General features: G+C 45.5%; 1 protein-coding gene and 1 long non-coding RNA gene across 2 annotated transcripts in view; both read right to left on the bottom strand.

Moving 5' to 3' along the window:
- PRPF8 (pre-mRNA processing factor 8) overlaps positions 1 to 12,011 on the bottom strand; it is a 31,597-nt gene extending 19,586 nt beyond the window's left edge. Inside the window, exons 1-24 of the mRNA XM_042914891.1 lie at positions 11,905 to 12,011; positions 11,608 to 11,718; positions 10,945 to 11,113; positions 9,397 to 9,561; positions 9,100 to 9,318; positions 8,760 to 8,972; positions 8,508 to 8,633; positions 8,322 to 8,427; positions 7,233 to 7,423; positions 6,984 to 7,103; positions 6,704 to 6,893; positions 6,449 to 6,568; positions 6,205 to 6,339; positions 5,718 to 5,847; positions 5,113 to 5,309; positions 4,385 to 4,591; positions 4,094 to 4,257; positions 3,815 to 3,941; positions 3,484 to 3,676; positions 3,021 to 3,208; positions 2,617 to 2,855; positions 2,236 to 2,382; positions 1,835 to 2,045; positions 1,516 to 1,632 (exon numbers count right to left, since the gene is read on the bottom strand). Of these exons, the coding sequence (XP_042770825.1) occupies positions 1,516 to 1,632; positions 1,835 to 2,045; positions 2,236 to 2,382; positions 2,617 to 2,855; positions 3,021 to 3,208; positions 3,484 to 3,676; positions 3,815 to 3,941; positions 4,094 to 4,257; positions 4,385 to 4,591; positions 5,113 to 5,309; positions 5,718 to 5,847; positions 6,205 to 6,339; positions 6,449 to 6,568; positions 6,704 to 6,893; positions 6,984 to 7,103; positions 7,233 to 7,423; positions 8,322 to 8,427; positions 8,508 to 8,633; positions 8,760 to 8,972; positions 9,100 to 9,318; positions 9,397 to 9,561; positions 10,945 to 11,113; positions 11,608 to 11,707 (3,774 nt within the window). The 5' untranslated portion in view covers positions 11,708 to 11,718; positions 11,905 to 12,011. The remainder of the gene's footprint in view (positions 1 to 1,515; positions 1,633 to 1,834; positions 2,046 to 2,235; positions 2,383 to 2,616; positions 2,856 to 3,020; positions 3,209 to 3,483; positions 3,677 to 3,814; positions 3,942 to 4,093; positions 4,258 to 4,384; positions 4,592 to 5,112; positions 5,310 to 5,717; positions 5,848 to 6,204; positions 6,340 to 6,448; positions 6,569 to 6,703; positions 6,894 to 6,983; positions 7,104 to 7,232; positions 7,424 to 8,321; positions 8,428 to 8,507; positions 8,634 to 8,759; positions 8,973 to 9,099; positions 9,319 to 9,396; positions 9,562 to 10,944; positions 11,114 to 11,607; positions 11,719 to 11,904) is intronic.
- Positions 12,012 to 12,457: 446 nt separating this feature from the next.
- Positions 12,458 to 24,156, bottom strand: LOC122207168. Its single transcript, XR_006196703.1, has 4 exons — positions 23,837 to 24,156; positions 19,425 to 19,577; positions 17,738 to 17,817; positions 12,458 to 12,551 (listed from the first exon to the last, which is right to left on the bottom strand). It is a non-coding gene; the product is annotated as an uncharacterized LOC122207168 (long non-coding RNA).
- Positions 24,157 to 24,625: the final 469 nt, after the last annotated feature.

Here is a 24,625-nt window from a genome sequence, read left to right as displayed (position 1 = left end):
TGCTTAAGAACCTCGTAGGATTCTTTAGACACCTGGAAGGCTCAGTTGGTTAAGCATCTGACTCTTGATTTTGGCTCAAGTCATGATCTCACAGTTCATGAGATCGAGCCCCACATCAGGCTCTGTGCTGACAGCACAGAACCACTTGAGATTCTCTCTCCCCCCCTCTCTCAGCCCCTCTCCCGCTCACATGGGTGCAAGTGCTCTCTTTCAAAATAAATACATAAACATTAAAAAAAAACCCTCACAGGATTCTTAACAAGCCATGCAATCCCCTCCATGATCTGGCTCTTGGTGATCTGTCTCGCCCCCATCTCCTAACAGTCCCTACTCCATAACTATACTCCGGTAAACCCTGAATTTGCACAGCTCCACACATTTCATGCTAGTTACCTCTCCATACCTAAGGCTGAAGGAAGGCCCTCCCTCATCTACCTCATCACACATTACTTCTTTCAGGAAGACTCTCCTCTCCTTCTCCCAGACTGGGCTAGTCATTAACTTGAGTGTTCTCACAGATTCCCAAATAACACCATAGCTTTATAAACACTACATCCTAGTATAGTTCTCTTGTCTATGGATCTTGTCTCTCCAACTAGGTAGGTGAGCTCGAACGTACATGCAGTGTGCACAGAGCCTTGAACGCAGTAGTTATCAATAAACACCAATGGAATGAATGAGTTACGGAATTCTTGTTACCTGACCCTTAGACAGACCTGAAAAGGTAAACTCTCCCCTTGTACTATACTCAAAACGTGTAAGAAATTTTAAGAAATACTAAGGGGCTCATGGTTGACCTAGCCAGAAGAGCATGCGACTCTTGATCTCAAGGTGAACAGTCTGAGCCCCAAGTTGGGTATAGAGATTACTTACATAAAACATAAAAACGAAGATACAGAAATGTATCCTTAAAAGCACTGTTTGGAGCACAGCCTAGTAAGAACCTCAATTTCTCTTTTTGGCATTATTGATGTTCTTGAGAGCATCAGCCAAGACATTATGTGCACCTTTACGACACCGTGGAAAGACAGCAGGAAGAACAAGGTGACGTTTTAAACCTCGCAGAAGCTTAGGTATGCACTGTTAACAAATCTCCAGATTATTTTTTCTTAACTCCAGCTGCCTTCAGGTGGGTGTCTGGAAGCAACTGAAGGGGAAAATGAATACTAGTTATACTTGCTTTTTAACATACACAGTTACTGGTTAAAAAAAATGAGCTATATGAATAGACAATAAGCCCCCTGGGAAGATGTAAAAAACGTCAAGTTTTGTCCCAATTAAAGAATCCCACTTCTACTCTTACCTTAACTCAGTCATCACACGGACAATCCCTACAGGGTATTCTCAGAAAGGAACTGAGTTGATTTGACACTCTAAGGTTCTATATCATAAAGCATAGAAACTGGTACACTGAGCCAAGCTGGGAAAAAAGGAGAGCAAACCAAGGGAAGAGTTCAAAAGGATAGGAGATGGATAGAGGACGTGAAGGAGGTTGGGGCTGACTGACTTATATACCTTGGTGAAGGTGGTGGAGCCAGAGGCCATCAGAATCTGACGCACGCGGTTGTGGAAACGCTGCATTGACTCATCATCCACTCGCAGGAAACACTGAGCTGTCCGCTCTTTAGTAACCTAAATCACAAGGTCGAGGTTAATTTGTCTCTGATACTGTTACGGGAGCAAGGACCAACTCTGACACCACAACCCCTCACTAAGCCCTACCACCCAACAAAGCTCAAATGACTGATAACGAAAAGGTGTGATGTTCCTCACCCTATGTATCCCGAAGGTACGGGGGTGGAAATGCTACTTCTAGCCCCTTTCCGGACTGTACCTCATTCTGTAGGTTCCAGACCCCATCCTTGTGAGTGAACTCCTCATAGCTGGTGCGGCATTTAGGCAGGATGCGGCACTCAAAGCCACACATGTTGAACAGCAGGTTGGGGTTGTCCTTACTGTACACAGATACGAAGCTGTTCTCCCACTGAACTGTAGTCACTGATCGTGGCAGACGGTTCTTGATGTCCCAGAACACTGCCCGACCCCTGCTCACAGGGAACATATGGTCACATTAGTCTCCTGGAACTTGAAGGAATTTCCCTCAGAAGGCCAGACTGACAATATCCTAACAGAGTACACTCCTCCCACACAGGACACAAAGTCATAAATTCCCTGTTTTCTGGGTCCCTCAGACCAATGTCCTTCCAGCTTCCACAGCCCCCAACTTAAACTCACAAGTTGACATCGTGCTTCATGAGGCGCATGCGGGCATCTCGGGGCCAGCACTTCTTGTTATTATAGCCAACGATATTTTCATTGTTGGGATCAGGATGCTCTGTCAGGTAACGCTGGATCAGGTCCCGAGCCTCATCTGCTGTGAACCTATACCAGCAAGATGCGTGGCTGAGACCCAAATAAACTGGAACCTCATGAGACCTACAGCTTTGTAGAGCCCACCTCCAACCCCCACCCTACTCACGGGACTTCATTCCATTTTAGAGCCCCGATCCAGCAGCAGGAACCTTAGTTCCTCAACTAAGGAACAAAAGCTGTGTCCAGAGGCTGGGCATATGTCTTGATGCCCTGCAAAGATAAGACTCCAGGCAAGGTCCTCACCTGAAGAAAATATGTATGCGATCGATGTATCTGCAGAAGAGACGGATGGGGTGGGCAGCCTCGGTGGCTATATCCTGGAAACTGAGAAAGTCATTTGGCATCTGAGGGGGCCCAGCCATCTCACTGGCCCGATGTAATCCCAACACAAGCAAATCCATCACCAGGCCATAGTACTGCACAATGAATGAGGCAAACTGCAGGCCTCTGATGATCCCGTAAGAATTTGTATGGTTCATGTCCTAGAAAGAAAAGATTTACAAACTCTTGGCAATTCTTAACCCAAGGCCATGTCTGAAGCCTCTCTGGGGGCTTATCCTCTTTTGTCCTCCCTTCAGCAAATCCTACCTCAGGGAGCCAGACACACCCCTTCCCCAATTCCTTGCTACCCTGCCCCTAAGACATACCTTATAGTTGATGACCACGTTGTTCTTGGCAGTCATGTAGTCGGCTATGTTGTGGTCTACGATGAGTCGCAGCAGCCTATTAAGCAGGGTCAAGTCGATCTTTTCATACATCTTCTCAAAGCGCGATTCCAGCATGACATTGCACTCACCCTCACTTGTCTCCCACACATCCTGCAGATTATTGATGCCTGAGAAGTAGTCAAGACAGGTGTCCAGCAGGTTAGAAATTCCCATCCCGTGGTAGCTACCACAGTCCATAACCTCATCACACTGCCCTCCATTCACACGTGTGGACTGATAGGAGTGCCAGCGGTGCTCAGTTTCATGTCAATACTATTTCCTTGGCACTACGCAGCAAGAGTCAGCTACACTGCCTGGATGAGAACTTTAATGTAGAACTCAATTCACCTCAAATCAACCCAACCCACCTCAATTCCCAAGGGCAAACCCAGAAAAACTTTACCTTGGCACCACTTGTAAACAAGCAGAGGGGGTGGTTCTGTGTCAGCAGGCTTGATCCACGGTGGGAAAAGGCGGCGCTTGTCAGCTTCATACCACAGGTACTGGTCCAGGTAGGCGTCAGTGATCTTCTCCAGTGGCTCCACATCATAAACCGGCACCAAGTGGCTATAGAGATCCATGAACTCAATGCCCACCTGCAGAACAGGGAAGCTGGCTTACACGGATCCACCAATCACTTACTACTACTCTTGGTAGCGACCCACTACTCTTGGTGCCATGAACGAATAGCAATAGACAACCTGGGGGGGTGGGGTGGGAAGCATCTTACTCACTTCTTTAAAGGCTCTCTGAGTGAGGAGGTGACGTTTGATGCGGGACAATGCCTCATGGGGGTTGTCATAGGCTTGCTCGATCAGACCTAGCTCCTCCCTCTGAGACTGGTTTAACCGAGACTTCACACTGATAAGCAAACAGGAAAGATGAATGGAAAAACCAAGAAGGAAACCAAAACCAGAAACCACGGAAGCTAAACCTTCTTTCTTTGGACTGTGACAATGATGCTGTCCTTCCCGCTCTCACCTTCCCAAAGGAATCCACTCTCTACTCTTTACCTGTACGCTTCTTTGAGCCGCTCCAAGGCCAAGATGAGCAACTTGGTATCATGCTTGTAGGAGAGTGGGGGGAACGGGATGGGTGAGAACCTCCGGCTCTCCAGCCAGTGCACAGTGGTGGTATACACTGCCACCGCCTCCTCTGCTGTGATGTACGGCCCATCCTGCAAAGGAGACATGATAATTAGCCCCCCAGTGTAGCCTAATCCCCACAGGACAAGGCATAGTCCCAATTCTGCGGTCTATTCTCCTGCCCACTCCCCACGCCCAGCCCAGCCTAAGCTGCCCAACCTTCAGGTAGTTGTGCTGCCGCTCCTGTTCTGCCTTCAGGTAGAGCCGAGTGAGGCGGCCCAGGTTCTTTTTGCAAACAGTCTTGTCCACAGTGGCTCCACGGCGGATCCGTTCTCGGTTGTAGTGGGCAGTGTTAGTCCACCAATCAGCCTTGGCCTTCACATATCGAAGGATCATATTCTCTATGGGTGTTGGCAGCCCAGGTACCTGAAAGTGCAAAAGGCACAGTGAGAAAGTGACAGGAGCCACATAGCTCCCAAAGGGAGTCTGAGAATAATAATCTTTTTTTTTTTTTTAACATTTATTTATTTCTGAGACAGAAAGAGTGTGAGCAGGCGAGGGGCAAAGAGAAGGGAAGACACAGAAACTGAAGCAGGCTCCAGGCTCTGAGCTGTCAGCACAGAGCCTGAGGCAGGGCTTGAACACACAGACTGTGAGATCATGACCTAAGCTGATGTCAGACACTCAACCAACTAAGCAACCCAGGCACCGCCCCCCCCAAAGTTTTTTTTTTTTTCTTTTAAGAGAGAGAAAGAGACAGACAGACAGAGAGTGGAAGAGGGAGACAGAAGCCCAATGCAGGGCTCCATCCCACAACCCTGGTTCATGACTGGAGCTGAAATCAAGAGTCGGATGCTCAATCGAGCTCACCAGGTGTCCCCGGGAGCGGTAACCCTAACCCTAAGAAAATGACGTTCCTGCCTTCTCAGAGTTGGGGTGACACCCACCTTCCAGGGAATGTTGGCCTTCCAGCAGCGCCAAGCTTCACTGAGGTGCTGCAGGATCGTCCGGGCCTTGTTCTGTTTAATGCCCTCAGGCATCATGTCCAGAATGTCATGCATCACAGCTGCCCGAAGCTCAAGGTCAAAATGTGACTCCACTCGCTGCTTTGTTACAGTCTTTGCCACCCCCTTAGAGTGTCGGCCTAGAAGTGAATTGATTAAAGGCAAGATTCATTGCTCTCAGTGAGTCTCTACCATCATGTCCCCTCATTAACCATGGGTACACTGAAATCAACAAGTATAAACAAAGTGTCCACACACCCAGCACATGCAGAAAAGACAAGCTACCTCAGATAGTCACAACAATGCTTCTGAGGAATTTCCATCCTACAAATCCAAGATAGCCTCAAGGCCCCGGAGAGAAGCCCAAGAAACACAGTGCCAAGTCAGAATCACTGAAGAGCGGGACTTAGAGGCAATCCAGCAGGAAGGGATTCTCAGTCTCAAACAAGGGGAGGGGACAGAATGGGAACATATGATCTACCCTTGAAGGGATTAAAAAAAAAAAAAAAAAAAAAAAAAAAATGTTGGACACAGAGAAAACCACTCACCTTCAAACTGTCGGGCCAGGAGGTTGCCTAGCCACCGCTCCAACAAAGGGGTGATGCCACGCATGAAAAACAGCCAGACCCGCCAGCCTGCAGCCCAGAAGCCACAGCCAGGGCCCTTCCCTACAGGGCCCTGTGGCCCCAAGCAGAAATCAAGAAAGTAAGTTAGCAATTCTTTTAGAGAGCAATTGAAAACTGGGCACAGGTAGGGTCATGGGAAACATATCAAAGACAATAAAAGGAAAAGAAGCAAAACTCCTGGACTTCAACATCTAAAATAGAATAGGTGAGAAATTCTAAGGTACAAACCAGTAACTGAAATTCCCTATTTAAAGGTGGACTTTTAGGGGAAGTGTTAAAGTACACACAGTGAGGGCAAGTAAGGACATACTTAAGGCCTCTCTCCAAACAGGTCCCTGGAAAAAGCCCTGACTAGACATAAAAATTAAAATGGATCGGAGAAAGTAAGTGCATGAGGGCAGGGTCCCACCGTGTTGAAGCGGTAATAGATGAGATGTTTCAGGTCCTTGCACATGCGAATCTGCCGCATCAGCTTGTACTTGTAGCGGTACATGCCCGTCAGCTGCCCCACATGGGCAAAGATATACTGCAACCCATCTGCCAGCTGCAACACAATTACCCCATCAGGCTTTAAGCTAGAGTCAGTTCCATGATGAGATCAGGCTTCACTGAGCTTCCCCCCTGGGGCAGGGATCAAGGATACCTAGCCTCACCTGGAAGGCATCCACATTGCCCAAACGATACTGCACATGACTGTCTACCACCAGCTTAGTTAAACGCAGAACTTCTCGACAGAGATGGAAAGCATTCCCAAAACGAGATTTCTTTCTTTCCTGGAGAAGATACCAAAAATAGAAAAAACATTAATTAGCAATGGTCCAAACTAGATGTACTCCTTCCCCAGAGGACAGAGCAAAACGAGTAACATCCCTCAAACCCAGAAGACCCTTAAGGTGAAATGCAGACACCTTGGTGGTGAGGGTCTTGACAGGCTTAAGATTGAAGTTGTAATCCAGGTGCAGATAGTTGAGGTTTTTACGGTGAATGAGAAGGTTGAGCATGTTGTAGCCCTGGCGGCAAACCTGTAGCCCCACCTCCACCCAGTCCAGCTTCGTGGACTGAAAGAATTTGGTGGCTTTGAAGGAACGGAACAGGTATCTGGGGTGGGAATAAGAGGGAGAGTGAGAGTTAGCTCCTGATTATGTTTGCAACAAAAGAAGTCTGAGCAATGACCCTCAGGCACCTTACCTCTTCTTTTGGGCTTTAGGGGGCCGGTGCTTCAGGGCATTCAGCACATAGTACTTAAGCAGTTTCTGGTAGGAGACTCTCACTTTCACAGGCTGCCCAGCAGGACAATGCTCTCGATACCTGGGAAAACAAGCCAAGCAGAGTTAGCCCATCTCTCCTTCCAGTCCCTCTGGTAAAGGCTGCAATCCCACCCAGTTGTAGTGTTCTCTCCAATACATCCATTACCATCTCCCCAGATAGAAACCTTACCAGTTCTTGACAAGGGGGATATCCAGGGCCCGGCGGGTGCGACCAGAGCGTAGGTTGAAGGGCCGTGGGGCCCAGAGGAGGGCAATGCCATTGGCTGTATTGTCTGTGTAGAGGGGTGTGTCCTTCAGGAAGGGCTCCACAAACTCTGGGAGCTCAAACTCCTCATCATCATCAGGCAACGGTTCCTGGCTCTGAAACGAGAATGCCCAAGGGTTCAGCTCCCACTGAACTTGGAAGAGAATTGGGATGAGAAGAAAACTCTCTGGGGCCAAGCACAGTGGCTACATCTGCCATGGAAACTAGGCTGCCAGACAAGAAAAGCCCTAAAGAGCCAGGGCAAAGGGGGCCAAGGGAGCAGAGAACAAGCTAGGGCCAATCAGGAAAGCAAGCATCACTCCTCACACCCCAAATGGCTCATCACCAAGGGCCTCCCAAGGAGCCCCAGTACCTTACACAATGCAATCACCTCCTGCCCAAGCTCCAGAACCTGAGCTGGGGGAAGGAGGTCTGTTAACACTATGGAACATGGGTAAACATCAAAAACATTATTTCAAGTATAAAAGGTCAATCACAAAAGATCACATACTGGAAGATTCCATTTATATGAAATCTCCAGAACAGGCAAATCTACAGAAAGATTAGTAGTTGCCTAGGCAAGGGAGGTTCAACAGAAATAGAGTGACTACTAATGGTGCAGGAATTTCTGGGATGATGAAAATGTCCTAAAATTGCCTGTACAGATGGCTGAACTACTCAGAATACACTAAAAACCACTGAATTGTACACTTTAAATAGGTGAGTTACATGGTATGTGAACTCTATCTTAATAAAAGGATTCCAAAAAAAGCCATAATGCAAACAGACCAGAACAGACTATACAGAAAGCCCCAATCACAGAAACACAAATTAAACACCAATAACTTGGTTTGAGCCAAGTGCCAAAGTGTCAAATTAGCTTCAAGCTCAAGGGGAACACTAAAGCAGATGACAAACATGTCTCCCTCTAGCTGATTTCCATCTAGTAACACTTAAGCCACAGTCATGAAATTTCTCTTGCAAGAACGAAGGTCAAATGTTCCCTCTTCTCACCTTGACAGAGTGCCTATGAGAAATTGGGTTGATTAAAGGATCAAAGTAGAAAGCTGGCAGATCAGGATCCTCAGTTTTGATGAACACAACGTTAGGAGTATGGTACCTAAAATGGAAGAACAATCAGCTCAAGTTCTCCTGACTCTCCAGCCTTCTCTTTTCCCCAACATGTATTCTAGCTCTCACCAGGTGAGGTGGACATGGTGTGGAAGATTGTTGTACAGATACGGGAAAGCAATCTTGTATTCAGTGCGGATAGGCTGCCGGATGATGATCTTGTTAATATCATTGAATTCATTCCAGTCTTCATCCCTAGGGTACAAAATCAAGGATGAGCAGACCAGCTGGGGAATTTGGAAACTACAAACGTTTCTCAAGGATCAAGATTAGATCTTATTCAACCCAAAGTGCCTAAAATCCCCACTCTCTTCAACTTACTGGAGGTTGATGTCTCGAACAAGAGGTTCAAATTTGGGGCCTCCAGGAATGGCCATATTGAGTGCCTTGGAGGTAAAGAAGGCCTTCAAATCAAACAGATAGAAATAGTTGTCATCTACTAAGTCTGTCAGGAGCTGATTGGCCAGGCGATAGAGAGTGGACATCATGGGCAGTGTGAACTGCCAGCGCTGGTAAGTGGAGCCATTCACATACCTAGGAAAAAAAGACAGGCCTCTGTCAGTTAGGTATACCAGCTAGCCAAGCCATTCTACCTATTGCTCTCCCAGGACTCCTGGAATTCCAAAACTCTCACAGGAGCAGTAACTTAACCATCACTCACTTCCGGCTGTCCCTCAGTGGCTGGTGGTCATAGAACCAATCCAATACAGGGGCATCCTCTTCAGGGTCCAGCTCTAGCTGAATGGCCTCCAGTGGCTCGACATCTAGGATATTGTCAGCATAATCCAAAGGTGGCTCTTCATCATCAAAAGGGGGGAAACGCATCCTCTTGAAATGCCTCCTGTCTCTTTTTTCACGGCGCATCATAATCCACATTGACCTAGAAGCCAAAAATGTCATACTATGGTTTCTCTTCACTGTCCCCAAACCACCCTCCCCCCATTCCAGCCCTTCTTACCCCCACTGGGAGATGTAGACAGGCTCAATGACCCAGGGAATCTCATTGACAAAAGAAATGGCTCCAGTGATGTGGTACAGCACAGGCACATCTCGAATCTGCTCCCAAGGCATAGGCATGTTCTCCAGGAGTTTCAGTACTGCATGGGGCATATACTTTAGGGCACTGCAACATTAGGGAGAAAGACGATTGCAAGTGACAAGGTGTTCTGCTACCTGTGCCATGCAGAGAAGCCACATGCTATCAGAGTACAGCATTCCACAGAAAAGCCTGCCTTACAGTCCAAACTCCCAAACTTAGCACACAGGCCTTCCTTGACCAGGAGCCCTGCCTCCTCCTCTCCAATTGTGCCACTCTTCCTCTTAAACTTCACAGTCCTACAATATTGGGTTTCTTTTCCTCTAGAGATAGTTTTCGGGCTGTCACACATTCTACGTTCTGTGTACCTTCCCATAAATAATAATAAGAGGCGCCTGAGTGGCTCAGTTGAGCGTCCAACTCTTGATTTCAGCTCAGATCATGATCCTAGGGTCATTGGATTGAGCCCCATGTCAGGCTCTGTGCTGAGATTCTCTCTCTCTACCCCTTTCCCCCGCTTGCAGTCTATTGCTCCCAAATTAAAAACATAAATAAAAGAAACCAATATTAAATAAAATTATTCATCTTAAAAAAATAATAAAATATTTGTCGTACTTTATTGTAACCATCTGTCTCATATCGGCCATGCCACTAGACTAGAAGATCCAGAAAGGCCATTACTTCCTATTCACTGCTCTATCCCTAGCACACTTCTCAAAAAATACTTTTTATAGATAAACAAAACATATGGCCCTCTTTTTTTTAGATGGCCACCTTAGACCATTAAGTGGCTAACATTTTTGTGTCCAAATAGAAAGGAGATTTGCTAAGGCACTTATACCTGTATTTACTCAGCTTGGGAGCAGAGAAAAACAAGAGTATAGAGGTTTCAGGAGTTAAATATCCTGAACCTCAGGATTCTGGTCACTGAGGAGTTACTAACAATAAGAATGCAGTGTCCTGTTCTGGGTTTCAACCCCTTCAAATATAGGCACATCTTAACATAGCTTCAACAGGACAAATTAGAGGCAGATCAAGAAAAGAAATCAGGGCAATCAAAGGAATAACTGCAAGAGGCGCCTGGGTGGCTCAGTCGGTTAAGCGTCCGACTTCGGCTCAGGTCATGATCTCGTGGTCTGTGGGTTCGAGCCCCGCGTGTCAGAGCCTGGAGCCTGTTTCAGATTCTGTGTCTCCCTCTTTCTCTGACCCTCCCCTGTTCATGCTCTCTCTCTCTCTCTGTCTCAAAAATAAATAAATGTTAAAAAAAATTTTTTTTAAGAGAATAACTGCAAGATCTGAAAATTATCACAGAATCCTAGTTTTCTCCCTTTGCTTATAACCACCAAGATGGGCTGTCATTGAGGATTCCTGTCCCCAAATGAGAGCTGCTATCCAGGACTACAACCTATGGGACAGGAACAAAGGAGAGGGGCCAAACTGTAAATGAAATAATTCCAAGAGGTTCCTTACCCCAAGTAGACCCTTTTGTCATGGCGGAACTTCCTGTTGGTCATGTCTCCATGGTCTCGAATGATCTTCCTAACGTGTTCTGGGGGCATGTCTTCCTTCTGAGCATCCACAAATCCGAACTTCCGCTTTTCTGCATAGCGCTTGGCCTGTAATTGCTGCCATTTTCGGGCTACAAAGACAACTCAGTTTAAAGACCTACACACCCTCAGCCTAACCATCCCCACCTCTTGCCCCAGGGTAAGCTCCTGTCAGGATGTATGAGGAAGGGGCGGGCATACAGTAGATGCACTCCTTGCCAATTCTCTTACCTCACTCTGCTTTACTTTTTCCTTTATCTCCTTCATCACATTTATGACTGTCTGACATTCCTGTTACACATGTTTAAGTTTTTTATTGTCTACCTCACTCATTGCAACTTAACCCTTATCAGAGTAGGGCTTTTTTTTTTTTTCATTGCAATTGTATCCCCATTGGATCAGTGCCTGCAAATAACAGATACCTTTAACTACCCTATTAGATTAAAAAACAAATGGGGTTACAAGTGAGCTGACACCTCATGCCGAGTTAACAAAACGGGGAAAAGAAGCAAACCCGCTGCGCGCACGCGCACACCCGCCCTAAGCCTCCCGGCCCGCAGGCGCCGTTCCCGCACGCGTTCTTCACCTTTCTCCTGCAGCTTCTCCTCCGACATGTAGTCTGGCAACGGGGCTAGAGGGCCGGGCACCGGGTTACCCGGCCCTCGGTAAGGAAATACTCCGGCCATTCCCGGAGGATCTGGGGGGCAGAGAAAGAACTGTATCGAGCAATAGGGCCCGGGCCCAGCAGGAACGCGTCAACACCCCCGACCTGCAGTTCCTCCTTGCTCAGAGTATGCCCAGCCCGGCCCAGCCCAACCCTCAGGCCTTTCAGCCCGACCCCCTCACACCTCCCGCAACACAGCCCTTAAAGCCCGCCACGAACCCCCAAAGGCCCCCACACAGGTAGCCGCTTTCTTCGCAGCACAATGGCGGCAAGCCTACGTCCGCTGTGCGTTCCCAACGCCGGGAAGTACGCAACTCTCGTTCAGCAGTCGATCCAATAGGCGCCCAAGTGTCCAGACGGATTAGAGAGCTCACCAATGAGAGTTGCACATAGGACCAGAGGGGGCGGTCCATAGGCGGAAATATTAAAACGCAAGAGGGTGGGGTCGGGTAGGCGCAAGCCCCGCCTCCCTCCTTTTTCGGGCTGCTTTTGGGACCTGGGGTATACGGATCTAGACTTTAATCTGCGATTGGGGTCCATCAGACTACGACAGACCTTAGTTTTGAAAAATACATTTGTAACAATCTGCACGTTATACTGTGTCTAGTTTCATAAATGTAGGTTTGAGGTCCGCTAGCTCGGAGTCCATCCTTCTTTTGTTCATGCATGCATTCATTCACTAAGCCATCTATTGAGTGCTCAATATGTATCAGGGGTTGGAAACAGCAGGGGGGAGGGGAAGCCAACCTCATGGAACTCACAGGGTAGCGGCCAAAGGATCCAGGATCTTACAATGCGATGTGATGGGAGTTCAGGGGCAGGACATTTTAACCCTGCCAGTGAAGTCAAGGAGTTAGTCAATGCACCTAGAACAATAAAGAGGCCATGGAGATCAACATTGCTGGGTGACCTTTCCCCTCCTTCCCCTTTCTTTCTTTCTTTCTCTCTCTCTCTCTCTCTCTCTCTCTCTCTGTCTCTGGCAATGATCACACTGTGTAATATAGTGTATTATATACCACTGAGTATATACTGGACATAAATGCTTCTTGATTCCCTCAGGCTCTGCCTATGTCTTGCTACTTGGATTGCTCTCCATCTCCTGCCATCCTGGTTTCACTTTCTATCTCTCTTATTGCATCCTAACAACCTTAAATCTGACTTAGTCAACAGGTAAGTTTGTTTGAACTCACACAGTTTACTGTGGAGTATGCAGAGGAATTGTAACCCATACAACCTCTCAAACTGGTTGAAAATATAGGACTCAAAGGTGAAATGATTAGAGAAAAATGCAAAGGAGAGTCCAGACAAGTAAAGATTAGTAAAGATTTGATGGAAATGGGTAGATGTGAGGGATTTGATGGGGGTAAAGAAAGAGGAAGGAGAAAGAAATCCCAGGTGGTGGAAACTGCTAGAGTTGAAGTTTAGAAAGGGGAACCAGGGGCGCCTGGGTGGCTTGGTCGGTTGAGGGTCCGACTTCGGCTCAGGTCATGATCTCACAGCCTGTGAGTTCGAGCCCCGCGTCGGGCTCTGTGCTGACTGCTCAGAGCCTGCAGCCTGTTTCAGATTCCGTGTCTCCCTCTCTCTCTTCCCCTCCCCTGTTCATGCTCTGTCTCTCTCTGTCTCAAAAATAAATAAAAACGTTGAAAAAAAAATTTAAAAGAAAGGGGAACCAATAGGGGTGCCTGGTGGCTCAGTCGGTTAAGCATCTGGCTCTTGGCTTTGGCTCAGGTCATGATCTCACAGTTTGTGGGTTTGAGACCCACATCAGGCTCTGCCTACTTGCGATTCTCTCTCTCTCTGCCTCTCCCCAGATAATGTGCACTCGCTCTCTCTCTCTCAAAATAAATAAATAAACTTTAAAAAAAAAAAAAAAAGAGGAACCAATATGGCATGCTCTGAAAACAGCCAATCAATCTGGCAGCAGTAGAAATTCCACTCTTGTCATTATTATGTTCATCATTGTCATTGTTGTGGAGTCCTTCCACCTGCATAAGGTTGGGTGGGAGGTATTGTTCTAAACCCTGGTAATATCCTAGTGTTATGGAAACTGGTCTGGATCACCTGACAGAAGAACCAAGTGGCACTTGGAGAGCTTAGAAGGCAGGAGGCTTATTTTACACCGGTGGGCTCAGAGGAGATCATTCTCCAGAGGTCTGAGCCCAGAACATTAATAGAGGGGACAAGTTATAATCTGTTACTTCTGCATTCCTCATTAGTAGTAATTTGGAGCCTGAGGCAAGCAGGGTGGAAGAAGAACCCAGAAGGGAAGTCTTCAGGCAGGGACTGAAATTCCCTTATCAGTACTGTCAGCCATCATATAACAGACTTTTCCCAATCACTAGTATTGTCTATAGTCTTGTCAATAGTACCAATGTCAACTTCTGGTTTCAGTTGTTCTGCTATTGTCATGTAAGAAGTTTGCTACTGGGTGAAAGGTAGCAAGCTACTGGGAATTCCCTGTACTATTTCTTTATTAAAAAAAAAAAAAAGATTTTATTTTTACATAATCTACATCCAACTGGGCTTAAACTAATAACCTCAAGATCAAGAGTCATGTTCTCCATCAACTGACCAAGCCAGGAGCCCCTGTACTATTTCTTTAAAAAAAAATTTTTTTTAAACATTTATTTATTTTTGAGACAGAGAGAGACACAGCATGAACGGGGGAGGGGCAGAGAGAGAGGGAAACACAGAATCAGAAGCAGGCTCCAGGCTCTGAGCCATCAGCCCAGAGCCCGACGCGGAGCTCGAACTCGCGGACTGCCAGATCGTGACCTGAGCCGAAGTCGGACGCTTAACCGACTGAGCCACCCAGGTGCCCCCCCGTACTATTTCTAAACAGCATTATTAAGATATAATTTGCATTCCATAAAGTTCACCTCTTGAAAGTGTACAATCCAATGACTTTGGGCATATTTATAGAGTCATGAAATTATCATTACTATCTAGTTCCAGAACATTTTCATCATCCCCAAAACAAACCTCATAGCCATTAGCACTCACTGCCCATTTCCTCCTACCTCCTACCCCTCAGCCCTAGGCAACCACTAATTTATTTTCTGTGTCTATAGTTTTTTGCCTGATCTAGACATTTCTCATCATTAGTATCATAGAATAGTGATCCTTTGTGACTGGCTTCTTTTACTTAGCATGTTTTTGAGGTTCGTCCTCAAAATATACACATACATACATACACACACACACACGTATGTATACCTATACATACATATACATATATACAAAATCTTCTTTGGAGAAATGTCTATTCAGATCCTTTGCCCATATTGAAATTGAGTTGTCTTTTTATTATTGTGTTCTGGAAGTTCTTTATCCTAGATATAAGTCCTTTACATGATTTGCAAAAATTTTCTTTCATTCTTAGGGTTATCTTTTCATTTTCTTCATGATGTTCTTTGAAGAACAAAGGTTTTTAATTTGGATAAAGTTCAACTTATCAAATCTTCTATTGCTTATGATTTTGGCATCAAATCTTGGAGAAATTATTGCCTAATTAGGGGCACATGTGTGGCCCAGTCAGTTAAACATCAGACTCTTGATTTTGGTTCATGTCATGATCTCACGATTCATGAGTTCAAGCTCTGAGTTGGGCTCCTCACTGACAGCGCATTGTCTCACTCCACAGAGCCTGCTTAGGATTCTCTCTGTCCCTCTCTCTCTGCCCCTCCCCTCTCCAGTGCATGCTCTCACACGGGTATATGTGAGCTCACGTGCGTGCTCTCTCGCTCTCTAAATAAACCTAAAAAAACCTGAACAATATTGAAAAAAAAATGAAAGAAATTATTGCCTAATCCAACTCACAAACATGAACTCCTATGTTTTTTCCTAAGAGTTGTATAGTTTTAGCTCTTACATGTAGGTCTACGATTCACACTGAGTCACTGAGTTCATTTTTACGTGTGGTGAGAGATAGGAGTCCAAATGCATTCTTTTGCATGTGGATACCCAGTTGTCCCAGGACCATTTGTTAAAAAGACTATTCTTTCCCCTTTGAATTGTCTTGGCTCCCTTGACAAAAATCGGTTGACCATTTGTTCGTTCCTTGACTCTCAGTTTTATTCCATTGATCTATCTGTTTCTCTTTATGCGCTCTCTGTGCTATTTTTGCAAATTTCATGTGAGCCTAACATTATTTTTTAAGTTAATAAATAAATAAGCGATTTTAATCCTCAAAAGAACCTTACAAGATAGATGTTATTATTATCCCTATTTTAATGATGAGAAACCCAAGCTCAGAATGGTCGAGTAATCTGTCTTGGGTTACATGGCTAATTACATGAAGTATGTGTAGGTTCTAACAACTTTATATGCATTAGTTCACCTGATTGTCACAATAATCCAACAGGGTAGTTACTCTTATTAGCCTCATTTGTAGATAAAGAAACTGACAACTTGCTCACAGACAGTAAATAATGTCCCCACAGAGAGTAAATAATGAAGCCTCCGTCTCACCCTAAGCGACTGGATCCAGAGCTTACAGGCTTTTTGTTTGTTTGTTTTTTAAGTAAACTCTACCCGCAACATGGGGCTCAAACTCTCGACCCTGAGATTAAGAGTTGCATGCTCTACCGACTGAACCAGCCAGGTGCCCAGGGGGCTTATGTTCTTGACCATACAGCTACATCAACTTCTATGGTCATGCCAAGAAGCATACTGTTGGATGGGAAAATTTGGGCTAAGTTGTAGCTGGTCTTGAATTCCAGAGCTCAGGCAGCACTTGGACTTTTTACCAATGATTCGATCTATTTGCCAATGTTTTCCAAGCTTTTTCTTTTAAAGCTGGAAAACATTTGTGCAAATTAAGTAATTTACACTAAGTGGGCAAGAGGCATTAGGAGGATGCTTGTTGGGATGAATACAGGGTACATCCTTACATGTAATTGATGAATCACGAAATTCTATTTCTAAAAACATTAAAAAATAAAAATAAAATATTAAAAAAAGAAATAATTTACAAATGAAGAAACTTTAAGACTTAAAGAATTAAGAACTTCTCTTAAGTTCTCTTCACTGGTCAAACATAGCTTGAGTTAGTCTGATGGAGCTCAGTTGAGTAGCAAAGTGACAAAGCCGGGAACAGATCTGAAGGGACAATATTGGCTGCCATTATTACGGACCCATTCATTGAAGCCAAACCAGTCTCCTCATTGTTTAAGGAGTTTAAAACTGGACTTGAAGGTGACTGTGGGTCATATAAATGAAGGAGTCCTCTGGCTAGAAATACACAAGTGTGAAGTCTAGGAGCTCAGACCAGACAGACCAAAGCTGATAGATAGTAAAGCCATGAAAAGAATAACAGAAAAGCAGATGAGAAAGCCTGGACACACGGTCTGGAACAGGAGGATGCCAGAAAAAGCTGGGGAAGTAATAGCTGGAAAGATTGGGAGAGGCCCACAGGAAGGAAGAGCTTCAAGAAAAGGAAGCCCTCTACCATGTTAGATGATGCAAGTAGAGGAAGACTAAGAAAAGTCACGATCTTGGCAAGAAAGAATTCTCTGACCTCGGAGAGCAGTTTCAGAAAAATTATGGGACAATAAGGTTGCCGGTTGCCAAGGAGGTTCCTACGGAGACAATGGGTATCAACCATTCATTTGAAAATTTGGGCATAAAAGAAAGACAAGAATTTGGGCTGTAGCAAGAGGGTTAAGAAAAACAGAGATAAGGGGCTCCTGGGTGGCTCAGTTGGTTAAGCGTCTGACTTCGGCTCAGGTCATGATCTCGCGGTCTGTGAGTTCGAGTCCCGCGTCGGGCTCTGTGCTGACAGCTCAGAGCCGGGAGCCTGCTTCGGATTCTGTGTTTCCCTCTCTCTCTGACCCTTCCCTGTTCATGCTCTGTCTCTCTTTGTCTCAAAAATAAATAAGCGTTTAAAAAAGAGAGAGAGAGAGAAACTGAGATAAGAGGCAAGGTAGATTAAAATCATAGAACTGGCAGAGACATCAGAGATCATCTTGTCCAAACTCCTATTCAATCCAGTAAGTCTTTCCAAAGCATACCTGCCCTTAAAGATTTATTTCTACAAAAGTTGAATACACACCTCCAGGTGCTGGCCTTGCCAGGGTGCCAGGGTACAGAAGACAGCCAACCAGACCCAGGCCGTGCCTGCTCAGAGCTTGCCTGCGGATATTAAACAGCTAGTTATACGATGAATGTTTGTAGTTTCAGTTTTTACAAAGTTATATAGTCTCATAGAATCTGTGACAAAGAACAGCTGCCTATGCTTCCCCTGCCCATTTCTCCTTTCCCAGCTATCAATTTTAGCTGATTAATTTGGCATTTATTCTCATGTCTCCAAACAAGTGTGTATTGCTACTTTTTGACTTTTTGCTTTTATTTTTTTTAAGTCTATTTAATCATTTTGAGGGGCATCTGGGTGGCTCAGTCGGTTAAGCATCTGACTTTGGCTCAGGTCATGATCTCACGACTCGTGAGTTCGAGCCCCGGGTCAGGCTCTGTGCTGACGGCTCAGAGCCTGGAGCCTGCTTCAGATTCTGTGTCTCCCTCTCTCTCTGCTCCTCTTCAGCTCACTCTCTATCTCTCTCTCAAAAAAAAAAAATTTTTTTTTAAGTTTTTAAATTTATTTTGACATAGAGAGAACCAGTGGGGAAGCGGCAGAGACAGGGGAACAGAGGATCCAAAGCAGGCTCTGCACTGACAGCAGAGAGTCTGATGTGGGGCTGAAACTCATGTACCGTGAGATCATGACCTGAGCCAAAGTCACACACTTAACCAACTGAGCCACCCAGGTGCCCCAATTTTATTTTATTTTTTTAGAGAGAGAGAGAGAGCACGTGCATGCACCAGTAGGGGGAGGGGCAGAGGGAAAGGGAGAGAGAATCTTAAGAGAATCTTAACACCCAACGCAGATCCCAAAGCAGGGCTTGATCCCACAACCCTGAGATCATGACTTGAGCCAAAACCAAGAATCGGTTGCTCAACCAACTGAACCACTTGACTTTTTGCTTTTAGAGATTATCCACTCACTTCCCACTGTAGAAAATGGAGATCCAACTCCCCCTAGCCTCCCATACATATGCATGCCCTTCCCACCACCTCATCCTCCCCGCCTGCTTATATTATAATTTTGGCAACATTAACAAGCAAGCTTATGTAATTGTGCATGCAATATCAATAGCACTACATAGCATGTAGTCTGTGTTAGACCCTTGTCTAAGCACACTGCACATGTCAATTCATTTAATTCTCATGATAATCCTATTACTGTCATTCCATTGCACAGATGAAGATATTGGGACTCAGAAAAATAGGGGGGAATCTATACCTCCCCTGAACCTTCCCTGTAAGTTATTACCCCTCCTATCCCCCCGTTTAGTGCACTCACCTCCAGCTGCCATTTGTGTGTCTATCATCAGTAATTTACACAAGGTTTTAATGTAAAACAAAACAAAATAAAAATAAAACCCACCAAACAAGAAAACTTTATTGTGCCTGTCTGTGCAAATGGTACCCATGGATCTGCGGCTCATTCATGTAATAAAGTGTGATTGCATTTCCTTTCCTAAGCAACTGTTCATTTTGTCTATAATTGACAGATGCATTTGCTCAATTTTCTATAGATTCTCTCAATGTTTCCCCTGGCTCCTCATTAGTTTTTAAATCTCTTCCCAAATATTCAGACATATAAGATAGTCTCCCAAAAAAGTATCTTCTGGAGATTTATGACCCGCTGTAGAATGCACCTGTTTCCCTCTCTACTGGCTTACCATACAGCTCTCTTCCTAGGATCCCCATTCAACATTATCCTGTGAAGTCCGTTCTTCTCTTTTATGTTGAATCTCCTGTTTTCATTATCCGTGTATTCTTCTTTCTTGTTTAACTCCCTCTTTTTGGTGGAGTGTATCTTCCAGTAGCTTTTTCTGAATGGTGCATGGAAAATAAATTTTGGAGGACAACCTTCTCACCCAATTGGTAGTTTGGCTTGGTATCAAATCCTAGTTTGAAATAATTTTCCTTCAGATTTTTGGTGACATCACTCCATTATTGTTTAGTTCCCAAGTGCTGTTTAGATGTCCAAAGTCATTTTTTTTTTTTAATGTTTATTTGTTGGGAAGCCTGGGTGGCTCCGTTGGTTGAATGTCTGACTTCAGCTCAGGTCAGGATCTAGCAGTTCATGAGTTTGATCCCTACATTGGGCTCCGTTTCTGTCAGCTCACAGCCCACTTCATAACCTCTGTCCCTCTCTCTCTCTCTCTGTCCCTCCCCTGCTCACACTCTATCTCAAAAATAAATAAACATTAAAAAATTAAAATAAGGGGTGCCTCGGTGGCGCAGTCGGTTAAGCGTCCGACTTCAGCCAGGTCACGATCTCGTGGTCCGTGAGTTCGAGCCCCGCGTCAGGCTCTGGGCTGATGGCTCGGAGCCTGGAACCTGTTTCTGATTCTGTGTCTCCCTCTCTCTCTGCCCCGCCCCCGTTCATGCTCTGTCTCTCTCTGTCCCAAAAATAAATTAAAAAAAAAAAAAAAAAAAAAACGTTGAAAGAAAAAAAAAAAAAATTAAAATAAAATGTTTACTTATTTATTTTGAGGGAGAGAGTACGCAGATGCATGAGACAGGGAGGGGCAGAGGGAGAGGGAGAAAAAGAATCCATGCTGAGCATGGAGCCCAACACAGGGTTTGGTCTCATGAATGGTGAAATGATCTGAGCTGAAATCAAGAGTCGGACATTCAACGGACTGAGCCACCCAGCCTGGTGTTTGTATATAACTTTTCCCTCCCCACTGGAACATTAATCTCAATGTCCTGAAATTTACCTATAATGTTGCTTGATGTGAATCTATTTTCTTTCACTGGTCCACGGACCCATCAGTATGTAGTACCTGCAACACGTGTTCTTTGGTTTTGAGGAATTTTCTTTTATTACTTCATTGATGATTGTCTTTCTTTCCTCAGTTCTCTCTTTCTGGGATTCCCATTATTATTACTATTTCTCTTTTAATTATAGAATTAGAGAGCGAGAGAGCATGAGTGGGGGAGAGGAGCAGAGGGAGGGAGAGAGAATCTTTTTTAAGTTTACTTTTGAGAGACAGCAAGAATAAGTGAGGGGCAGAGAGAGAGAGGGAGAGAGAGAGGGAGAGAGAGAGAATTCCATGCAAGCTCCACACTCCCAGCGCAGGGCTCAAAGTGGGGCTCAAACTCACAAACCATGAGATCATGACCTGAGCCAAAGTCAGATGCTTAACTGACTGCACTACCCAGGCACCCTAAGAGAGAGAGAATCTTAAGCAGGCTCTACACTCAGCACGGAACCCAACGTGGGGTTCAATCCCATGACCCTGGGATCGTGACCTGAACCAAAATCAAGTGTCAGATGCTCAACTGACGGAGCCACTCAGGCGCCCCTTATTTTTTTAAGTAAACTCGATGCCCAACATGGGATTTGAACTCATGACCTTGAGATCAAGAGTCACAGGCTCTACTGACTGAGCCAGCCAGGCGCCCCTTTCCATTATTTTGATGTTGGATCTCCTGGACTGGTCCCATGATTGTCTCATCTTTTCTGTCCTAATTCTGGGAGATTCACTCAACTTTATCTTCCAACTCCTCCATAAATTTTTCATTTCCAGTATCACATTTTTTTAAGTTTATTTATTTATTTTAAGAGAGAGAGAGAGAGGAGTTTATTTATTTTATAATTTATTTAATATATATTTAAATATATATTAATATTATTAACATTATTAAATATATAATATAAGTTTATTTATTTATTTATTTTAAGAGAGAGAGAGAATAGGGGAGAGGAAGATAGAGGGAGACACGGAATCCGAAACAGAGAGCCTGATGCGGGGCTCAGACTCCTGAACCATGAGATCGTGACCTGAGCTGAGATCAAGAGTTAGAAGCCCAAACAACTGTGCCACCCAGGAGCCCCTCCAGTGTCACATTTTTAATTTCAAAATATTCTTTTTGGTTTTCTCTGAATGCTTTTCTTTCTTTCTTTTTTGCTAGTATGTTCTTATGTCTTGGGTGCAATATATTCTCTTGTCTATCTGAGGAAAACAATTAAGAGCTTTTCTGAAGTTTTATTCTCCATGCAGTCTTTGCTTTTTGCGTGTTTTCCCTTTTCTTTTTCTACATGTATCATGTTAGAGGCTTTCCTCAAATGAGCACGATCGGTTCTTCAATTAAACTTGTAATAAGTGCTTCCAGTGAAAAGTACAGAGAGATTTGACCTAATTATAGGGGGAGGGTCATGGAACTTTCCTCGGAAAAAGACATGTTGGAAATGAGCACTGAAAAGTAAGAATGTAAAAAAAAAGAGAGAGAGAGAGAGGGAGAGAGAGAGAGAGAAAGAAAAGAGAGTGTATAAGATACAGGGGGTGCAGCAGGAGGGCAGCCAGAAAGACAGGAGCAGGGGATAATGGGAAGCCTACCAGGCATTGGCCATTGTGCAAGGTCCTGAGAAAGAAGCATGAGACAAAGTCAAACAGAAAGTCCCAAGAGTCCAGAGAGTAGACAAGGGGAGATTATGCAGAACACGATAGGACAGCCTCTGAGTCATGCCTTTATCTTTATGTATGTATGTATGTATGTTTATTTCTTTTTTGAGGGAGGGGGAGGGGCAGAAAGAGAAGGAGACACAGTATCCGAAGCAGGCTCCAGGCTCCAAGCTGTCAGCACAGAGCCCGACCATGGGCTTGCACTCACAAATCATGAGATCATGACCTGAGCTCACAAAGTCGGACACTTAACTGACTGAGCCACCCAGGTGCCCGGAGTCATGCCTTTATCTTAAAAAGAAGGAGGAGCACCTGGATGGTATGAAGCAGGGGAATGACAGGATCAGCTCTGCATTTTAACAATCCCAGGCTGGCTGCTACGTGGAGGATAGTTATGAAGTCATCGTCATGTCACCCAGGCTAGAGATGGCGGTGACTTTGACCAGGGTGGGAAAGCAGGAAATAAAAAGGAATGAATGAATGTGGGATCCATGCCCAACTGAGTGATAATCAGATACGTATGTATGGGGTGGACATGGGGTGGCATGCTTGAGGACGATTTTAAATTCCTGACTTCTACAGTGAGTTGATGGCGGTGCCATGCACGGGGAGACTGGGAGACTGGGAGAACACTGGGAAGGATGCAGGTCTGGGAAGAAAGATCCCGAGTTAGGTTCTGGACAACCCCTCGGATGTCAGAATGCAACAATCCCAACCTCCCTGTACATCGTTTGTTTGTTCTCAGTCTCACGGTGATCTGTTTCTACATTTCTTACCCCTGGTCTCCCTCCGCCGGATGATTCTTTCTTTCCCAATTTCCCACTTTAACAAAATCCTGGTTGCAGGCTTCCCCTAGCCTGCGAGAGATATGGCTTGTTTACTCAATGTTATACTTTACAAGTTCTTGTTGAAAGGAGAAATAAAGAAACAGTGAAGCATGCCATTGATTGTTAGAGCCACAGAATAAAATGGCACATCTCCAGGGCACCTGGGTGGCTCAGTCGGTTAGGCACCTGACTCTTGGTTTAGGGTCATGATCTCATGGTTCATGGTTTCAAGCCCCACATCAGGTCCCACACCAACAGCACGGAGCCTGCTTTGGATTCTCTCTCTTCCTCTCTCTCTGCCCCTCCCCCACCCAATCATTTCTTTTTCTCTCTCTCTTTCTCAAAATAAATAAAATAAACTTTAAAAACGATGGCAGGGGCTCCTGGGTGGCGCAGTCGGTTAAGCGTCTGACTTCAGCCAGGTCACGATCTCGCGGTCCGTGAGTTTGAGCCCCGCGTCGGGCTCTGGGCTGATGGCTCGGAGCCTGGAGCCTGTTTCCGACTCTGTGTCTCCCTCTCTCTCTGCCCCTCCCCCGTTCATGCTCTGTCTCTCTCTGTCCCAAAAATAAAAAAAAAATAAAAACGATGGCAATCCTCCTGGATGGTAAAACCGACAATTTCACTTGACATTTTGTAAAAATTTTTAAAATCATGGACCATAACCCCTAAGTAATTGCAAATGGTATTTTATATTAAAACGGATATGAATAGACCTTGAAGCAGGATGCAAAGTTCACCTGAATGTCTAAAATTTAATACACGTCAAGGCAGTGCTGCTGTAGCTGCCCTCCCTGGGCAGTGCCCCCTGTGTCCCTGCCCCCCGTTTCTGTCATCTCCCTGGCTCCTCACCGTTGCTTGCTGTCCGGGAATCCTTTGGACTTTGTGAAGAGTTAGGGTTAGGGAACAACAGCAGAGTAGCAGCAGGAATTTGTGGCAGCCCAGTGCTTCAGGCCCCTCGGTCCTCCTGCAGCCATGCCCCAACCTGAGATCTGTGGCACACACCGAGTCAGTCTCTCAGCTCCCAGGATTGCACAATGCCAACCAGTGAAGTTCAAGGAGGCGAAGGGGTCCTTTGGAAGGTCAGATACTACCCCAGAGTGGGGAGTTGGGGGGTGGGCGGTGGTAGGCAGGGAGCCGTTTGCAGGGACCCTCCCGTAGCACTGCACAAACGAATTCCCATTCTTCTCCCCGCCCCCCAAAGGTCACGTGGCCTGCATCCTCAGTTGAACTCACTCGGTCTAAGAATCACTTCCGCGATAATAAGGGTTATTTGCATAAGGTCTGCTATGCAGACCTTATTAAATCTTTTATTCAACCTCCGGTGTGATAAGAGTGTCTCTGGTGATTAGGAGTCATTCTCCCCTTCCTGATAAAAGATGTGGGGGGTGGGCGCCGGGCGGGGTGGACACCTTCACACCTTCACAAAGGGAAATTTACAGGGCGCCTGGGTGGCTCAGTCGGTTGGGCGTCTGACTTTGGCTCAGGTCATGATCTCGCGGTCCGTGGGTTCGAGCCCCGCGTCCGGCTCGGTGCTGACAGCTCAGAGCCTGGAGCCTGTTTCAGATTCTGTGTGTCTCTCTCTCTGACCCTTCCCCGTCTCAAAAATAAATAAATTAAAAAAATAAAAAGGGAAATTTA

The sequence above is a fragment of the Panthera leo genome, chromosome E1 (genome assembly GCF_018350215.1).
Source record: "Panthera leo isolate Ple1 chromosome E1, P.leo_Ple1_pat1.1, whole genome shotgun sequence".
NCBI lineage: Eukaryota > Metazoa > Chordata > Mammalia > Carnivora > Felidae > Panthera > Panthera leo.
The sequence above is the reverse complement of the archived record's forward strand: the minus strand, read 5'-3'. Positions and strand labels throughout refer to the sequence as shown.